At 40.5% G+C, this 18,058-nt stretch overlaps 3 protein-coding genes across 6 annotated transcripts; all 3 read left to right on the plus strand.

The window, feature by feature from the left end:
- The first annotated feature begins 618 nt into the window (after positions 1-618).
- synpo2b (synaptopodin 2b) lies at positions 619-5,163 on the plus strand. Its single transcript, XM_086211593.1, has 2 exons — positions 619-1,185; positions 2,034-5,163. Exons 1-2 carry the CDS (start codon positions 951-953, stop codon positions 4,337-4,339), a joined length of 2,541 nt encoding a protein of 846 aa, XP_086067719.1. The 5' UTR covers positions 619-950; the 3' UTR covers positions 4,340-5,163.
- Positions 5,164-5,952: 789 nt separating this feature from the next.
- LOC147257585 (uncharacterized) lies at positions 5,953-9,259 on the plus strand. Of its 2 annotated transcripts, none has more exons than XM_086211594.1 (3): positions 5,953-6,455; positions 6,776-6,863; positions 7,155-9,259. In XM_086211594.1, the coding sequence occupies exons 2-3, from the start codon at positions 6,849-6,851 to the stop codon at positions 7,689-7,691; spliced, it is 552 nt and encodes a 183-aa protein (XP_086067720.1). In that variant the 5' UTR covers positions 5,953-6,455; positions 6,776-6,848; the 3' UTR covers positions 7,692-9,259. The 2 variants fall into 2 exon arrangements, with proteins under 2 accessions (XP_086067720.1, XP_086067721.1); XM_086211595.1 differs by lacking the exon at positions 5,953-6,455 and adding an exon at positions 6,501-6,518.
- A 606-nt stretch (positions 9,260-9,865) lies between these two features.
- myoz2b (myozenin 2b) lies at positions 9,866-15,466 on the plus strand. 3 transcript variants are annotated; one of them, XM_086210217.1, is made up of 7 exons: positions 9,866-9,946; positions 10,145-10,289; positions 11,315-11,431; positions 12,638-12,804; positions 13,193-13,295; positions 14,024-14,186; positions 14,838-15,466. In XM_086210217.1, the coding sequence occupies exons 3-7, from the start codon at positions 11,350-11,352 to the stop codon at positions 15,061-15,063; spliced, it is 741 nt and encodes a 246-aa protein (XP_086066343.1). In that variant the 5' UTR covers positions 9,866-9,946; positions 10,145-10,289; positions 11,315-11,349; the 3' UTR covers positions 15,064-15,466. The 3 variants fall into 3 exon arrangements, with proteins under 3 accessions (XP_086066343.1, XP_086066342.1, XP_086066344.1); XM_086210216.1 differs by lacking the exons at positions 9,866-9,946; positions 11,315-11,431 and having other exon boundaries at positions 10,142-10,289; XM_086210218.1 differs by lacking the exons at positions 9,866-9,946; positions 10,145-10,289; positions 11,315-11,431 and adding an exon at positions 11,432-11,567.
- Positions 15,467-18,058: the final 2,592 nt, after the last annotated feature.

An 18,058-nucleotide genomic window follows, 5' to 3' on the forward strand; every position in this document is an offset into this window, starting at 1 on the left:
GCTGGTATATTTACTGTGTATGAAACCAATTCTCTCTCATATTTCGTTCTTAAATGGAAATGCAGACAGCCGTTGCAGCAGTGATATTCGTTGCATTGATAGATGAGAGCAGGAGAGGGGAATGAAACCTCACTGTATAAACAGGAGTTCGGAAAACAGCCACCCAATTGTTTTGCTTACGCTCTTGGTTGTGAAGGCTGCTTTCCCCCCATGATATTACATACCATTCCATTTAGAGCGACGGGAGCCCTGATGAAACTGCCAAAGAAAAGCTGCACTTCCTATTGGGGATAGGAATCATTTTAACACATTACTTAGAAACATTACAAAATATAAAGACAATTTCAGTGTTGGCTTTGGGGTTACTCTAGGGGCAGATCGGGGGTATCCATATTTTCTTGGATAATATGTACGTTTAAATATGTCCTTCTTATATATCCCACCTTGAAATGAAAGGACTCTGTTTCTGTGTTATTAGGCATCATTTGTGACTCCCAGGAGATTGTAAAAGTTATTCAGAGATGGAACCAGAGGCCGAAGATCAAGATAACGCTGACAACTTGGTCCCTTGGTCCGGTTCAGATGGTTCTCAAGAACTTTCAAAGTCCTTGGCTGAGTCTTACAATGAGGACAATTTCAGTGATGAAGAGTACCCCTTAAAGCCACAGACTACTCACATCCCAAAGTCTGAACCTGTGTCCCCGGAACCATTTGAAACACAAGACTGGGAATCTGCATATGAGCAACGTTCTCTGAGTGAAGACGACCTTTCATTCCAAGAAGACAATGATATCTACCTTTGTGATTCAAGAGAGTCAACAGCAGAGTCTCCTCACATCCAAAATTCCCTGACATCAAAACCAGAATACCCTAACCCTGAATCCCACACGGGTCAGATAAATCGTCAGCGCTCTCAATCATCTTCCTCCTCCCTTGGCTGTGCTGATGATATGACCCTGGCCTTGACCCTGAGCACAGAACAGCCACGGGGAGCCAGTGATAGGCAGGGTCCTGGGATTGTGAACAGGAGGGTTGACTCTTCAGGAGAAGGAGGGAGCACTGAAGCACCTCCTGCTTCTGTCTTCTTTGGAATTTCAGATGAGGGTGCTGAGCAGGCAGAGAGGTGGAACTCAGAGTCTGACACAGATCTGTGCAGACGGGACAGGCACAGGGCAAGGTGCACACGTAAGTACAGTATCTATCTTTTCTATCCTCACTTCTTGTATTCCAGACTACATAGGAAGGTAGTGGCGAAGCTGTACAACATGCAGTCATTGCTTATTTTTAAATTCAGATTAAACATTTTATTTATAGAGAGCACAACAGTTGTTGAGCAAAAAAATAAATTTAGATCATATCCTCTTTTTCCCCTCTAAATATCATAGTTGCTGTAGACAATGTGGCAAACGACATATAATCAATGTAGAACTTCTGCAAAGCATTATGGGCGATATTTATTTTCATGTGGTAATGTGGAGTCTATTTGAGGTGGACTTAGAGGGAGAATTCCCGTGGCTTTAATAGTCAAAGCAGGATAAGAATAAATTATGGCCATATGATGAGGCTGGCAGAAACAAATTTGACAGACACCAGCAAGTGTCGCCCTGGCCTGTCACCCGATCCTTCGTCCAACCGTAAGACTGCCATGGAAAGTGAGCTCCTCACTTTCCTTGCCTCATGGACCTCTCTAAGTTAGCTGTAAGTAAATATGATGCTTTTATTAGTGTGCTTCCTTCAGCTGATGCAACTTTGAAATTTCTTTGTGAGTCATATAATAATGATAAATATAGTCACAATCTAAATATAAAAGCTGAGATAACTCACAGTTGGGAACCAAATTCAAAAACAAATGTATAAATGTATTTGTAATCTTTGCTGTAAAACACTGACAAAGACAAAACTTCATCTTCCTAATTTAGCCACAGCATGAATAATGATAACATACTGTCAATGTACAACTTTGTGCCTTTGCATCATCTTCACCACCTCTCTCTCTCCCTCTCCCTCCCTCTCTCTCTCTCCCTTTGTCTTAGGGCTCAGTTACACCGAGAGCCAATCAGAAAGACACGTCAAGGAAACCAAGTCCAAATGTAAGCGAATTGCACGACTTCTAACAGATGCACCCAACCCTCAAAATAAAGGAGCCTTGCTGTTTAAAAAACGCCGCCAAAGGGTCAAGAAGTACACACTTGTGAGTTACGGGACTGGTGAGAGCAAGCTTGACAGCGAAGACCAAATTGAAGAAGAGGCAGAGGAAGTCAGAACAGCTGGGTATAACTTTGTTGCAACAAGTGATTCTGACTTAGAGGAGGAATATTCCGTTTATCACCAGCAGAATAATTTGAGTTTGAATTGGGGAAGTGTTGCAGAAATGGATGCCCTACCAGAGACAAAGGGGAAAGGAGTTATGATGTTTGCCCAGCGTCGCAAACGTATGGATGAAATTATGTCAGAGCACGAAGAACTACGAGGTAAAGGATTACCTGTGGAAGCATTGGTTGAACCACGACGTACAGCGGCACAACAAACGTATGACGCTAAAGAAATGTATGTGCATAGTGATCAAGATAACTACACGGACGCAAAAATGGAACAGATGATCCTCCAATCCAATGTGTCAAGACCTATGGTGCCAAACAGAACTGCGAGGCCTTTCCTAGGAGTTGGCAAAACTGCTCCTGTTGTGCCTGGTGGAATGGCTCCAGCGACAAAAATGCCTGAAGCAAGATTCAAAGTACCTGTTCCTATTATCAGTAGCCCGCAGGTTTGGTCCCCAACTGGAGATATCATAGCCTCTAGAGATGAGCGAATATCTGTGCCAGCAATAAAGACTGGCATCCCTCCAGAGTTAAAACGGAGAGGTAATAATAAGCAGCGACCAACACTGAAACAAGACTCTCACCTTCAAAATACAGGGGAAAGGAAGTCTTACATTGAGTCAGAGGAAGACTGTTTTAGTTTAGGTGCAGAAGCTTGTAACTTCATGCAACCCAGAACTGTAAAACTCAAGAACCCCCCACCAGTTGCTCCAAAGCCTACCATCAATCCATCATGCCCCCCTTGGATGAAAAGTCCTAGTGCTGAGCCCTTTATTCCACCGAGAAGTCCAGTTTCCAATCCTTCTCAGAGTCCTGTGGGGCCTCATCTTCAGCATTTCTTACAACAGCAAGACTGGGCTCAACCTCAACAGATGGCCAACCGCTGGGCTCCGGATCAAGCTCAGGCAACATTTCAAACACCTGCCAGCTCCTGGGCACCACTCAACTCCTCGACTCAGCTTCATCTTCAGCCAACCGCAAATAGTTGGAGTCAACAGCTGCCACAGTCCCCTGTGAGTATGCAGGCCCGCAATCCTACTTACAGCTCACATCACCCACCACCATCATCAAGGAATAAACCAGACAGTGAACCACATTCAGTTGCTTCTTTTCCACCACAAGAGAGGAAGTCATACATCCTTGCAGCAAAAGCCTCAAACGATCAAGTCTCGGAGAGAGGTATTAGTCGTGTTGGAGAAAACCAAACCTTGAAAGGAAAAGGCGCTGACTTGTTTGCCAAAAGACAGACCAGAATGGAAAAGTTTGTGGTTGGTGGGGAAAAAGTGCAAGCTAGTAAAGTTAGGCCCTCGTCCCCTACGTCGTCCTTACCTAACTCCTGGAGGTATTCTTCCAATGTTCGTGCCCCACCTCCTTTATCATACAATCCCCTTCTTTCCCCTTTCCATCCTCCATCAGCTTTAAAAAAAGGCCCTTCCACAGCCCCTAAAATTAAGACCAAAGAGAAACCTAAAGTCCCTCAAAAACACCTCAACGCTTTAGATATCATGAAACATCAGCCCTATCAGTTGAACTCATCACTGTTCAAGTATGATGCAGTCACAGACGTCAAAAGCCCTAGCCCTAGCCCTAGCCCCAAACCAACTCCACCATCAAAGTTTGAGGTAACCAAAAACCTTAAACACAGATCTGCTCTTTCTCATTCTTCTTATACTATCTCTGAGGTTGATTTGGACAGCAAGTCAGACGTACCTGCTAAATCCTCTGGATCGGTAAGTTCCCAAAATTCTTCTGCCCGGCAAAGCAGCAGATCAGCTGAGCACCTTGCAATTGACAAGCACTTGGATGAAAAGCACGCTATCACCCCTGCTGCCCATCACAAAACCAAAAAGCAAGCACCAAGCACGTCCTCCCAGCAGTCCGAGGACAGCATAGCTTCGGCTTTTTCTCCTGCATCTCTTATTGCTCGAGGCGTACGACAAATGGCTCCACGGCCAAGATTTTCCGCTAAGAAGTCTGTAGTGACCACCAAACAGTGGAGGCCTGTTGCAGTACTTAATTAGTTGAAATACTACAAATGGTAATGTTTTGTTTGTGTTGTAGTCAACACTGAGGAGATAGAACAAGGTTGCTTCTCCAACTTAGAGTTTCGTCTTCAACTTAGTGTCTTTTAAAATGTGAGGAGAAATGTAGCCAAACTTTTGCACTGTCGAAATGTAAGTAGGCTGCATCTAAACTAACTCTGAGCCTGCAGCTGTAAGGATCTATTTAGATGGCAGTGTTAAGAGAACTTAAGAAGGCGGTTGATCTATTCATGAGTGAAAAATGAACTAAAATAAATGTATAGCATAAGTGCATTACACCATCTTCCTGAAACCTGGGAGGTGCATGTAAGCTTGAAACAGGAAATATGAGACTAAGTAACACTGAATGACTCTCAGGAAGTGCTTCTACATGTGCAATCATGAATGCAGAGACCCTTGTTCAGCTAAGGTTCCTACTTTCTTTCTTTCTTTGCTTTTTTTAAGAAATGAGATTTCATGCATCACATGCATAGTTATATTGACATCACCTTTAAGATTAAAACAACAACAGCGTGTATTACATTTAAATCAAATATATGAATTAACTGCAGAATAATGTCCTCTCAGAAAAGAGTAACACATTCTGTTTATAGAATATACTCCATCATTTAGTGTTTTCAGGGAACTGTATGCACTTCTTTTTTTGTCAGGTGCACACAATTTTTAAATTCCTCCTATCTCATTCCAAACTTTGATGGCATCACAACATCTAAAGGTATTATTGCAAGTCGTGCAAATTTAACCCTGACAACTTTGAGTGTTTTCTTTTCTATGGATATTTTTTCTCTGCAATTGCAAGTCATGGCCAGTCATTTAAGAACAGTACAGTCATCATCCTCATCTTTAACGCAAAAGAAATGAAACAATGAACACAGAGATTATAGATGTTGACTTTAAATTCAAAATAAAAATAGGAAACAATTGTCTTGTTTGTCACTTTGTATCTGTCTTTCTGACATATCACTGTTTATTGCACATCTTGTATTCAGCACAATCATGCTATTAAATTTCTCTTTCCTCCCTCTTGTGTACTTTCTATGTGTGTCATGAGCTTCAATTTTCTTTCCCTGAACAATTGTATCTCTGCCTTTTCTCACTTTTCCACCTCCATCGTTCTCACACTTGTCTCGCTGTCTTTCACTGAAATGCTCTTTGAACACAAAATCTTATTTCGGGCACCTTCTGATTTTATTTTATAAATGTGTCTAAGGGTCAACACTGTCTGTGGTCTGTATGAACCGTTATTTCAACTTAATCTGGATTTTAAAAGTACTATGAACTTGACTCCCATTTATAGCAAACATTTGGTTGCTTACCACAGGGAAAAGCCATCCTGAGACAGAATTTACATTTTGCTGTTTCATATTTCGGACTGGACGCCGTTAACAACACCATAAGTAATAACTCTCTTCATAAGTGCCCGAGAAATGTAAACTAAATTGAAATGTACTGAAAAGTATGCACAATATCATAGCAGTAGGAAATGTGGTTGCTAATTTAGCTAGCAAACTAGCTAAAAACTACCACAAACATGCTAATGCTCTGCTAGTTGTAATAATGACATGACATTAGACTACAACAATACATTCACTGTTATTTTGTTTGAGTGATGGATGGAAAATATCTACAGACATCTTAACATCTCCTAGTATCTCCATTTCCTAGGAATTTTTTGTTTGGTTCACCCTTTAGCATCTTGGCTATTTTCCGTGCGCAGGGGCTTGAGGACCTATTGACAAATTTACAAGGTCAAGCCTGTAAAATGAAGATGTAACTCATACATTTTAAAGTTTTCAGCACATCAGTCAGAGCTATGAGAGGGTGATGCCACAAGAAAAGTCAAATTTCAATTCATAAATTGGTGGGCCTATTTGTTAAACAACAAAATATTCAACCAATAGGAACAACCAGTTCCAACAGACCAGCTACATACTGTGAAAATGTTTGCATCACCTGAGGAGAACAAAGTTTCAACTGCTACAGTACTTCAAAACTTTATCAAGTACCCCTAAATATCAATAATTCAACTTTATTGACATTTGAGAAGGTAGGGATGGTAGCTCGGGTCAGAAATGGTGGATAACAACAACTTGAGGTAAACAGGATGAGAGCATCATTTTGGTTTGATATCCTATAGCAGGAACACCACACATTCATGGTTAGTAGGCAGAACCGGGGTTCTCTCAGGACTGTGGATGTTTAAAAACTGTGTTTGACAGACATCTCACTTTGGTCACCTTGAATAGCTTTACTGACCTTTAACCTGAGACAAGGTCCGATAATACATGATTAGCGAAACACCTGTGTGGGTATAAAGGACCTTTAAAATGGTTCCATCCAGGTTGAAAATTTGTGAAGAGGCTCTTTAAGCCAGGATTTGTAACCCCTGGCAAAATCAAGTATATTCTGTTTTAGGCTGGATTTTCCCCTTAAAAAGAGAAACTGAAGATGGAGCAGATACATCCAATGTGGTTTTGTTGTATGTTTCATGAGTCAACAGCGGGTAAGTTCTGGGTCTTGTTGTTTCTGACTATGAAGAATGTGCTCAGTACATTCAAATCAAACCTTAATCCTCTAATTGGAATATAACTTTGAACGTTTTTATTTTTTTTCAACACAAAGATACATTAATTTGCAATTGTTTAATCTCTAACCCTTTAGTTAAAATTGATATTAAATGAACCTAAATAAATCACCCACTTCTTAGCTGCTCAGGCACATGAAGCCAGGGGGTGGCAGCAAAGTCTACGACACAGACCTCTCACCAGTCACCCAATATGTGCTTCACTTTCAGGGATTTGGGAGAAGCCGCTCCCTGAGCCTGCCCAGGCGGCTGGATTCTGTGTCTTCCGCTGGACTTCAGTCACCTGTGTTCAGACCTGGAACTCAGCCCTCCTTTTCACCTGCACAGCGGCAAACATCTTTTCAAGAGGCAGGCTTCAAGCCTCTGACACCCTGGGAGGCAGCAGCCAAAAGCCCCATTGGTTCAGTAGAGGAAGCCTTTTTGTTCCAGAGTCTCCCGACATCTGTTGCTGCCAGTGTCAAAGCAGCGGGGCACCGCAGGTCTCTGCCAGACCCACCTGATGAATGGAAGCGCCGGGTGTCCCTTGATCCGGTAGCCACTAGTCAGGGTCATTATCATGCAGCTCCAGGTTTTCAGGCTCCGTCCTTGAGCAGGACATTTTCTCCTGAGAGACAGGTCTTCTATGGGCCTCCATTCAGACCAGCTCAACCACTGAGGCCAGCTAGTCGGGCCAGTATTGGATACATGGGTCCAGGCTCCTCTCTGTCACAGTACTCCCCCATGTACAGTGCAGTCCAGAGAAGTTAGGCCCACAGAAATATTGCTAGAAGAGAGACAAAAGACATGAATGGTAATTATGTGGACCAGGAGTTCTCAAGCTTTTCTAGTTCACGGCCTATTAATTCCTTAAGGGGATTGACGCCTTTATTGGAAAATCCCAAGTTATTTTGGATTGCCCTCTTCTTATTCAATCGTATATTGGTGTTGTCTTAAGATTCCACTTCAGTTTGGAAGGTTTTATTGTTTCAAACTACATATAGAAATCTGGGCTCTGTGCTGTCACCCCCGTTGACATTCATTGTAATCTGGTTTGTACATGAAACAATATTCAGTGACATTTTATTGCTACTGTTGTTGGGTTTTTTTTTCCTTTATGAACATTTATGTGCCACAGCACACCTGAACATTAGCATTCAGCTAACCAAACCGAGTGTCTTTCATCGATGGCCTTGTTTGCAGATGGAGTTTAAGTACTGATTATTTTAATATGTTTGCACTCTTAATATTGTTTAAGATATACTGTCTCATATTTTCAGACTACTAAAAATAATTCCCTTAGCTAAAAGTGAGCTTCAATTTGAGAGCTTATTTGTGGCCCACTAGAGGGCGATCACGGCCCACCCAGGAGCCACGGCCCAGTGGTTGAGAAACAAGAGTTCGATTAAAATGCGAAGGATAGTGACTTTTGGGGGCTGAGAGGAACAGAACGTGATATTATGATATATTTATTGTGACAAAAAAAAAATGCAATTATTTGCAAGACTTTTTTTTATATTGAGAAGATTTATCATGTTTGTGTTATTTGGTAAAAGTGACAGTTTCTCATGGAAAATGTTGCTCACTTGTGTGCACAACTTGTTTTAGTAGGTAGAGCGTTTTGTCAGCTGCTGAAAAATGAACTTCATCGGCATTATTTTTCAGTTGTGCCGAGTAATGATATCAGAATTTCAGTCAGTTAGGAGATGACAACGACGGTTACAGTGTACGATAAACTGTAGTACAGATGAGATTTAGCAATGTGCTGCATGTGTTTAGAGGCGAGCTTTATGGATATGAAATAGTTCGCTGTTTGGTGTGGGGATTTTCCAAATGTGGTGTGGTGTGAGATTGTTTGATAAAAATGGTTGGTGGAAAATAAGAAACGTGTACCTTTTACATCATCTGTTTTGGGGTTTTAACTCACCTTGAGTTTGTGGTAACTTTTCAGGCGGATGTTTTGCAATTCTTTTGGTATTTCATTAGTTCAAGCAGTCATAGCCATCACACATGTTTCTCATCTTATATATATTTTTTTGTCCTCCAGCTTGTTGCTTTTGTGATAGCAGCTGCATATTTGAATTATTTGTAGAAAAAAAATTACTAAAGAAATACTGTCTCTTTCTGCAAAAGAGTGCATTTGTGAATATTAGATTTGGATATTTAACATTGCCATGTCTCAAAATTTACAACAGATACCTTCAACTTGTACAGTGTGCATTTACATTAAGGGGAATACATGCTGCATGGATGACTATTCCACTTTCATCATTCACTTTGTGGTGACCGCAGGTCCTGCCTTTCAGTGTCAGTTTTAGCATGACTTACATAGCCATGTTTGGAGATTGGTTTTTCTTCTAAAGACACACTTGAGATTAAAAGATATGAAAATGTCTTCATTGTCTGTAAAGTGGTTTCTTTGGCTTTTTTCTAAGATCCAGCTGCATTTAAATCATGCTACAAACTACAGTAAGAAGCCATGATTTGTTACATTTTTTTTTGAAAATTTGTATGTTTGATTTCTTCAATTATTCAATGTTGATTATTTTATATGAGAAAAATTATGCCATAAATCCTAGTTTATAAAATTGTAGAAAAAGTATAAAAGTAGTTTTAAAAAGTTAAAATTACAACTATTACTCACAGAAATACAGCTTTCACCAGAGTCTCTTGCAGTGGCGTGTGTTCTATGTTGGTTTAAAGCATTACACCCAAGATTAAGTGTATAAGATGTCTGACATGTATGGCAACAAACTTTACTGTTGCTTTTTACAAACATTTGAAAAATCTCCCTCAGAATGACGGCGACACACTTGTTTAGCTGTGGGTCCTCCTGGGCGTGCAAATCATTATCCAGAGTAATCCATCATCATCATCATCATCATCATCATCACCAGGATAATATGACTTGGTTTGCAGAGGCAAGTGCACTGGCAGCAGCCGCGCCCAGTAGTAACAACCTCCTGAACTTGCAGACGGGGAGGTTTAACCCACAGAGATGTGTTGACGTGATTCAGATATAAGGAGTGAGTATGTTTCTGGAGGAGAGAACATCAGATGGCATGTGTCTTGTCCATCCTCTCTCTCTCTCTCTCTCTCTCTCTCTCTCTCTCTCTGTCTCCCTCTGCTAGCTATCCATACCCTCATGGTGTTTGAGAGTGCCTATGAGTGTTTGGCAGGTTAAATTTAGCCTATTGATGTAAGCTGCATTCCATTCACAACAGACACAGAGACACAGCCACAGTTTGGCTTTAGTGTCCAGGAGTGTGAAGATCAAGGAAGATCAAACTACCTATTGTAGGTTGACCCCCCCTGAGCCTCCGTGTTCCCCCTCAAGGATACAGATCGTACCCAGGGACTCCATCACAGGTACGGACGAGACTTGTCTCAGTGCTTTTTGACATTATTTGCTATATTTCAGTCTGATCAAGGTTGCACAGAACAAACTAAAATGTTAATGTACGCTACTGCACGCTAATGTCAATATTTCCTTTAAATTATCAGGGCATCTTGTTTTTACATAATTTGCATCATTCTACCTATTTTTTTTAGCTAACCGAAGCTTATTTTTTATCATTATAATGGTTTGCGTTCTCTTTATTTCAAATCTAAATAACTTTGAAATTTCCATAAATGCCGCAAAATCAGTGGACACAATTGATATACAAAGTAATCTTAATTTAAAATTTTCCTCTTTTTTTTGTGAATGAAGCAAATAAAAAATGTTGACAAAAAAAACAATAGCAAAAAAACCTACAATAAAACACCACAAAAAACAATGGTGATCATATTGGTGGCGACTAATGTAAGAAATTTATTTTGGATGTCACATCTGAGCCGTTTTGTGAGTGCTGGGGAATTTATGTTGAGTCCAGTTACACATAAAAGCTTTGGTCACCCTTGACCTTTATGGCACTAACATTAGCTCCTGTACTGAAAAGTTTATCCATTGACGATTGACAGTTGCCGTTCTAAGAAATATATGTTTATAATAGATCCTAATCTGTCAGATGTACAAGCGTAGCACAGCAGAGTGCCTTCCAATTCATCCTCTAAGTTCTCATACATGTAGACAGAAAATGGGCCAAAAAAAAGAAAAGAGAAGAAAAGATTTGTTGTGCTGGTACATGCAAAAATCTAAAATGTAATAAATCCCTCAAACGTCAACCCTCTGTCAGGTTTGTATTATCCCTCATGGCCAGTAATAAAATATTACAAGGCTTTTTCTCTGACGACTAATGAAAGATGATCCGGCACATAAAGTTGAGCTTTATCCCTCCAATAAATGGGACGCCACTGCATTCATGCACTGATGGCCTCACGATTTGGAATAAAGATCCTTCGTTCTGAGTTGTGCAGAACAACTTCATTATGTGTCCTGTATGTGTTTACAGTACTCCGGTGTTCTGCCAACCTTGCCAACACCACAATGTCACAATTCTGTACAATGCCAACTGGAGAGAGGAAGAAGTGTGCGGCAGCTATTTGTCGAGAGGTCCACGGTACCAATGGTATGATGTAGAGCCGAGGACCAGCAGACTAACACACTGCTGCCAGAGAATATCCATTCTGATCTGAGCTCAAAATGTCAGCACTGCTCTCCAGCACCTTCCATAAATAAGCCAACGGGATGATTTACTACCTATGGTGACTAATCCTTTGTCGTTGTCCTTTTCAAAGATCTATTTCTGGGTGGGGTGGTGGGTGTGAGAGGGGAGGGAAGTTGTGTGGGCCAACTATGTAGCTGTTTGGATATTGTGAAGGTCCATGACAGCTGGGGTACATTCTGTCACTCTTGGCATAAGAGGAAGCATCATGTACATTCATCACTAATTCTCCAGTACAATGATATCTCATTTTCCGAGACAGAGCTTATAACATGGAAAATGTGACTTTTGTGACACCTTCATTTTCAAATATGGACATCCTAAAAATTGTTCAGCTCCCAAACAGGGACACATTTACACATCAGTGCTTTTACGATCAAAAACACGGTTTTGCTCTCTAACTGAAGAATGAGCAGTCAGACATCTATTCCCCAAGTCTACTGATGACAATTTGATTATACAGTTTTTTTTTTTCTAAAACTCACGCACACAGTTTAATGGAGTAACTGGAATATTAAACTGGAGTTTGACACATGGGCTCTTTAAAACATGGCTTGAGGAAGGATCATCGTTTACCTTGAACTGGACAAAAATGTACAAAACGCAGCGAAAAGGAAACATATATTGTCAGTAGGTTTAGTTTGTTTATCTAATTCAGTTTGTATTTTTTCCCCACAATTGTATCAGTTATCACACCTCGTGTCAGTACTGTTTATCATCATTCTGTAGTAATCATTTAGCAAAAAGGAGTCATATTTTAAACCTATGACCCTTGTAATTATAGTCATAGACAGTATATCTATCAATAATTATTCCAATAATTATTCATTGCCATCGGGCCAGGAGCCAAACTACACGCCTAGTCATCATTTCAGTCTGAATATGGAACATTCTTTCTTTTTGTCAAAATTGCAGTTCATCATATTACAATAAAAGCAGCAGTGATAAAAGAAAAATAATTGTTTTGCGTCAGTTTTCTGTTTAAAAACGGTGAAGACATGCATTATTATTTATCAAGTAAACTGCTGTTATGAATACACAGCAGACCTTTGTTTGTTTGTTTTCTTTTAAATGGCTATTCTCCCCCCCCCCCACTTTGTTGCTTCACAGGGGACGTCATGGATCTGGGAAAGAAGCTTTGCACGCCTAAAGACATTATGTTGGAAGAGTTATCGTTGCTTTCCAACAGAGGGTCCCGGCTTTTCAAAATGCGCCAGAGACGATCAGACAAATACACATTTGAGAGTATACAGAATGAAGCAAACGCACAACTAAGCGTGAGTAAGCAGTATCACGTAGTACTATATATGTATGCAAAATATAAGAACACTTCAGTTCTACTCTCTTATGCAATATTGAGTGATATTTGTCAGGAGATGTTACAACACTTGGATGATAACATGTGCCTCGTGCCTTTTGTATCCTCCAACCAAATAATCTCTGAGGCACTTAGCCGAGGATCTGTTCCTGTGTTTATCAGTGTCTGCTGATATGAATGAAAGTGTGTGTGTGTGTGTGTGTGTGTGTGTGTGTGTGTGTGTGTGTGTGTGTGTGTGTGAATGCGAAGATGACAAGGCCAACTACAGATGAGTCAGAATTTATATTGTGTCACAAAATTGATACTTTGACAAATACTGCATCCATGTTATTTATTCTGTTTTTCAGAATAATAGTTTGACCCAAAACATTAACACTGTTGAAATTAAAGTGGACGCACCAGCTGATGAAAATGCGGATCCAGCAAAAACGGTTCTGGTTAATGATGCTGGTGAGTAGATGAAGCGTTTGAGTGGCAGAGACAAGACAAAGAGACAAAATAAGACAGACACTGTTAGATTTAAACATGTTCACAGTAATAATAAATCAAGATGAATTATTCTCATGCAAACTCTCTCAATTTATGGCCATTGATGATAATAATAGTTTGTTTGTTTTTTGAAAGAGTCAAATAGTTATCAAACCTTTAGGAAACAGTTTAGAAGAAGAAAAAAACGATTGAATTAACTCAAAGAAAATAAGAGATATTTACCTATACTCCTAAAAATGTCATTACTATACAGGACTTGTAACAAGTGTTTACACAGTGGCGCGTCAGACATGAAAATGTATATTTGATCTGTTAAAAAAGAAGCATGTTTTATGATTAAGTGCACATCCTGGGCAGCTTTAAATTATTGATTTCATGCAATTCTCCTTCATTTGATTTCATGAGAAACTATCAAAACCCAGTGCTTACTCTAAAATTCTCTAGGAGCGTCCCGTCCCATGTCGACACATTATATGATGAGCGCACTCTTCAAGTATGTGCTATTTTAGGACCAAGATCATGATGATGGACAAGTCAGTCTGCCTGTGTTAAGTGCTCTCTAGGCTCTGTCTCTGCTCCTAATCCTAGCCACAGAGACCCAAACCGTCTCGTCATGCTGATGCAGTGTTGGGATACTAAGTGATATCTGTCTTTCCTGTGCCGCTTTGTTGTCATCTGCTCTTTGACAGATACGACTGAAGAGAACATAAATGCTTCAGCTATGCCCAAATCCTACCACTCACCATGGGACGAGGCAATCCTCGGTGACCCAGATCTCGCTGAATCTGTCAAACTCAGAATGCCTGCAATGGACCCACGACCAGAGCTTCCACAGTACAAAAGCTTTAATCGGTGAGAAGCCACAGTATGGGAGAATTTAACGAGTCTAAAGTTAAAGGAGCAGGCCATTTTCACCATCTTGCTCAGAGCGAGACAAGACAATGATACCCTTCTGTCCTCTATGCATGCATTAAAGAGCTGAGACCCTCAGAGACCAGCTGACTGTTAGCTTAGCGCACTGAATGGTAGTTGGGTGGGACATATTAGCATACCTTGTCAAAAGTCATCACTGGTTTCTACAAATTGGTCTTTGACTGCATTAATGTAACTCGTGGTTGTGCAGAATATTCAACAATAAAAAAAACCCATTTTGGAGTATTTTAATTTTGGATACAATCAGAACTACTTTCTTTACTAGGGCTCTGGGATTTGATGCAGCGCCTCAGACGAGAGGAGCAACTGCTACTTCTAATCATGATTGATTTTGTGAGAGGGGGATGAGGAGGATTACCTCTAGACAAACCAACATCCTGATAACATTTAACAGAGATATGCTAACACTTCCCACCCACTGCTGTCCCCTGAGCGAGGCCAACTAATGGTCAGCCGAGCTCTGCGGGCATCAGCACATTCTGCGGAGGACAGCAAATACCTACATTTCCCAAAAAGTTGCCACGTTCCTTTAAATAAAGAATAAGATTTCCATCTTGATTTATATTACAGAGTTGCAACTCCTTATGGTGGCTTTGACAAAGCTCCGAGAGGTATCACATTCAAACTTCCAGAGGTGGACCTGAACCCTCCAAGGTACCCAGAGCTGCAGGAGCCGGGAATAAAGCGGCCCACCTTCAACAGAACAGCCCAGGGATGGATATCTGAGGGCACCCACCTGATCCTGCCCACCATCACCCTGGAGGCCATCCCAGTCCCAGAGTCTGAAGACCTGTAAGGGGTCAAGCTAGTGTTGGCAGGCTGCAGTATTGTAACAACATCTGTGATGACATCCTAACTGTCAGTTAGTAGCACCGTTGCAGTTCCTTGCCAACAGATCAAATTTTTCCCGTATGAAGGACAACAAAATATTTCACTCCTCTTTTCCTCATTAGACCAGTATGTTTGTAGTACACTGTGGTACAAGTATAGCTTCATCTGAAACTGGAAAAAAAACGAAACTGTAAAATGATTTGATGAATATGTGATGTAAATAAAGAACACAACTTATTTATTGACTGCACACGATTAAAACTCTAAGACCCGACTATTCTACAGAAAATATATAAATTAATGATGCCTTTTTTTTTTTTTTCCTGACTTCGTCATACACTAAAATCCAAAACTTACAACTGTGATGGAATGGAGCTGATTATTTCATAACTGCAAAGGTTACTAATAAATAGCTATAGTACCATCTGCCTGAGGTGGAAACTATAGTAAATACAGAAAATACAATTTTTTTCTTCTGTATATTTGTTTGTCATCATAGATTAAAAGCTGTAACTTTACAGTATGTCCACACAAGCGACGCTGAGTGGAAGCTATTTCATGTTTCAAGACAAATGAACTGAAATCAGATTCAAGATCCTTGATTTTACTTCAATGTCAGCGTTTGTATGTACCACTGTAACGTCCAATGAAGCGGAATTGTCCCCCAGGACAAACACACGTGATGCATACGTTATCCAGCGCATAACTTTGAGAGACAGCTGGAGGCGCGCCACAGGAATATTCTGGCAGTGTTGAATTCAAGGTTGGTAGAAACACAGACAGAAGTACTACATGAGTGTCATTTCTACAAAAACGTCGTACTGCGAAGTATTTGCACAACACTCTCAGAGAGCAGCGACGGTTTCTTTTGGAATCTTTGGATTACAGATGGGCTAAAGTTTCTTTAGCTGCTTCATTACATTTAAGAATGTGATTTGCAGACGTTGCATATGAGTGGAAACATTGAATTTTTTCCTCCCTCATTCCCCATGAGGTGGTATCGATCGACTTTAATGTTTAGATATTGACAGAGACAAAGGGTAGACGTCACCTTTATTCCATGGGAAACACATTTTTAAAGGATGAATTTCTCTGGTTAACTGAATTCAGCAGTTGAATATTCAGGAGCAGCTGAGGGTGTTAGCGAGAGAGTAAGTCCACACACACAGATGTTCATTCAGAGCTAATTCCTTTCATCAAAATAAAAAGGGAAAATAAGAGCATTCGTGTGTTTCTGGGGAAATTTCAATGTTATTGCTGGAGCAGAAAACTGTACTGTGCACCAGATGAATCCCTCTAAGGTCCTTCAAATAAGATCTGAGGATGGCTATATACAGCCTCCCTCTATTTATACACACTCCCCAGTTTGTACCAAAGACTGATAAAGCATTATGTAACCTTACTGGCTTAGTAGAGCTGTTTGTTTGGACAGTTTTCTCAATTCTTCTTATTTTGACCATAATATTTTTGAGAAAAAAAATAAGTCCCACTTTACTGCTTCAGCTAAAAGGAAAGTTACAGTTTATGTCCGTGTTTTGTTTTTTTTTAAATGATTTTATTCTGTGTGTGGCACAGATTTAATATTTTTTTCCTTTGAATTTGGCTGGAAATGTGTTTCTGACATTGTTATGTCACGTTAGGTTATAGAATGCCATCACTTCAGCATTTCACCCACAACTTTAGAGAGTTGTAGTTATGATTATTTGTGTGTGTATGTGTGTGTGTGTGTGTGTGTGCGTGTGTGTGTGTGTGCTTGTGTTTTCTAGAGTTTTTTCCCAGATATATTGCTATGACTGTGACTTTGGGTTTTACTGTTGAAGTTCCGACGGAGCGTTCCAGTTCCACAACAAGCCCGGAGATATCATCCAAACGGCTTCACTCAGGGCAGCTGTCATTCATGATGTCACATCCTTTTTTATATTATGTCAATTAACAGAATAAAACCAGCCATATCAAAACAATAGACATTTGAACATGAACTGAAACAATCTTGAGGAAAGATGTATTTGATGAGTTACGGAAATTAAGCTGGGTGGCAAAGGAAAGTATTACTGTGATGATTTTTGAGGTATAAATACAACTGTTACAAGTACGAAGCTAACGTTGTGCTATGCTGATGAACGCTGACTTTGACATCACCACAACTATCACGCTGTGCTTCTGTTTTCAGTGTCATTTAACATCACTATAGTTTCATTCGCTCCAGCTGTTAGCAACCACCATTTTAAGACACATATTTGTGTAGTAGACAATATGGCATTGCAGTATATACTGATGAATTTTTTAGTAGAATAAAACATTAAAATATCTTGTGCTTGCGTTGGGGCAGCACAGTGGTGCAGTGGTTTGCGCTGCTCACAGCAAGAAGGTACCAGGTTCAAGCCCCGGCTCCAGCACAGGATCTTTCTGTGTGGAGTCTCCATGTTCTCCCTGTTCCTGTGTGGGTTCTCTCTGGTACTCCAGCTTCCTCCACAGTCCAAAGACATCAAGAGGGGATGAGGCTGATTGATACTCTAAATTGACTGTAGGTGTGACTGTGAGTGTGAATGGTTGTCTGTCTCTATGTGTTGGTCCTGTGATGGACTGGCAACCTGTCCAGGGTGAACCCCGCCTCTCGCCTGAAGGCTCCTGGGATAGGCTCCAGCCCCTGCGGCCCTTAACAGAATAAGCGCTAGAAAATGAATGGATGCTTGCGTTGACCTTCTTTCAGGCATTCATCCAGGACCTCAGTCTCACTGACATCAACCAGTGTAAACTTACTCATGGATTTGAAGACTCTTTACTTTACCATTCCACGTGTAGGACTTGCATAAACATGTTCATGTTTATCTGACAGCTCAAATATTACACAGCCTGATCAGAATTCAAACAGTGCAGTTCCCTCTCTCATCTTCCTCAGGCTGTCACTGAAAAGACTGTGAGCTACAAAGAGCTTGTTTAATTAATACTCCTCAACAGAT

Source organism: Aulostomus chinensis, chromosome 8, assembly GCF_037954235.1.
Source record: "Aulostomus chinensis isolate RoL2024-O1b breed Wild chromosome 8, RoL_Achi_v1.0, whole genome shotgun sequence".
Taxonomy (NCBI): domain Eukaryota; kingdom Metazoa; phylum Chordata; class Actinopteri; order Syngnathiformes; family Aulostomidae; genus Aulostomus; species Aulostomus chinensis.

Coding starts and splice junctions, on each gene's coding strand:
- synpo2b (XM_086211593.1), top strand. CDS start 951: ATGACCCTGGCCTTGACCCTGAGCACAGAACAGCCACGGGGAGCCAGT. Junction 1,186..2,033: donor GCACAGGGCAAGGTGCACAC/GTAAGTACAGTA, acceptor CCTTTGTCTTAG/GGCTCAGTTACACCGAGAGC.
- myoz2b (XM_086210217.1), top strand. CDS start 11,350: ATGTCACAATTCTGTACAATGCCAACTGGAGAGAGGAAGAAGTGTGCG. Junction 11,432..12,637: donor AGAGGTCCACGGTACCAATG/GTATGATGTAGA, acceptor GTTGCTTCACAG/GGGACGTCATGGATCTGGGA. Junction 13,296..14,023: donor GGTTCTGGTTAATGATGCTG/GTGAGTAGATGA, acceptor GCTCTTTGACAG/ATACGACTGAAGAGAACATA.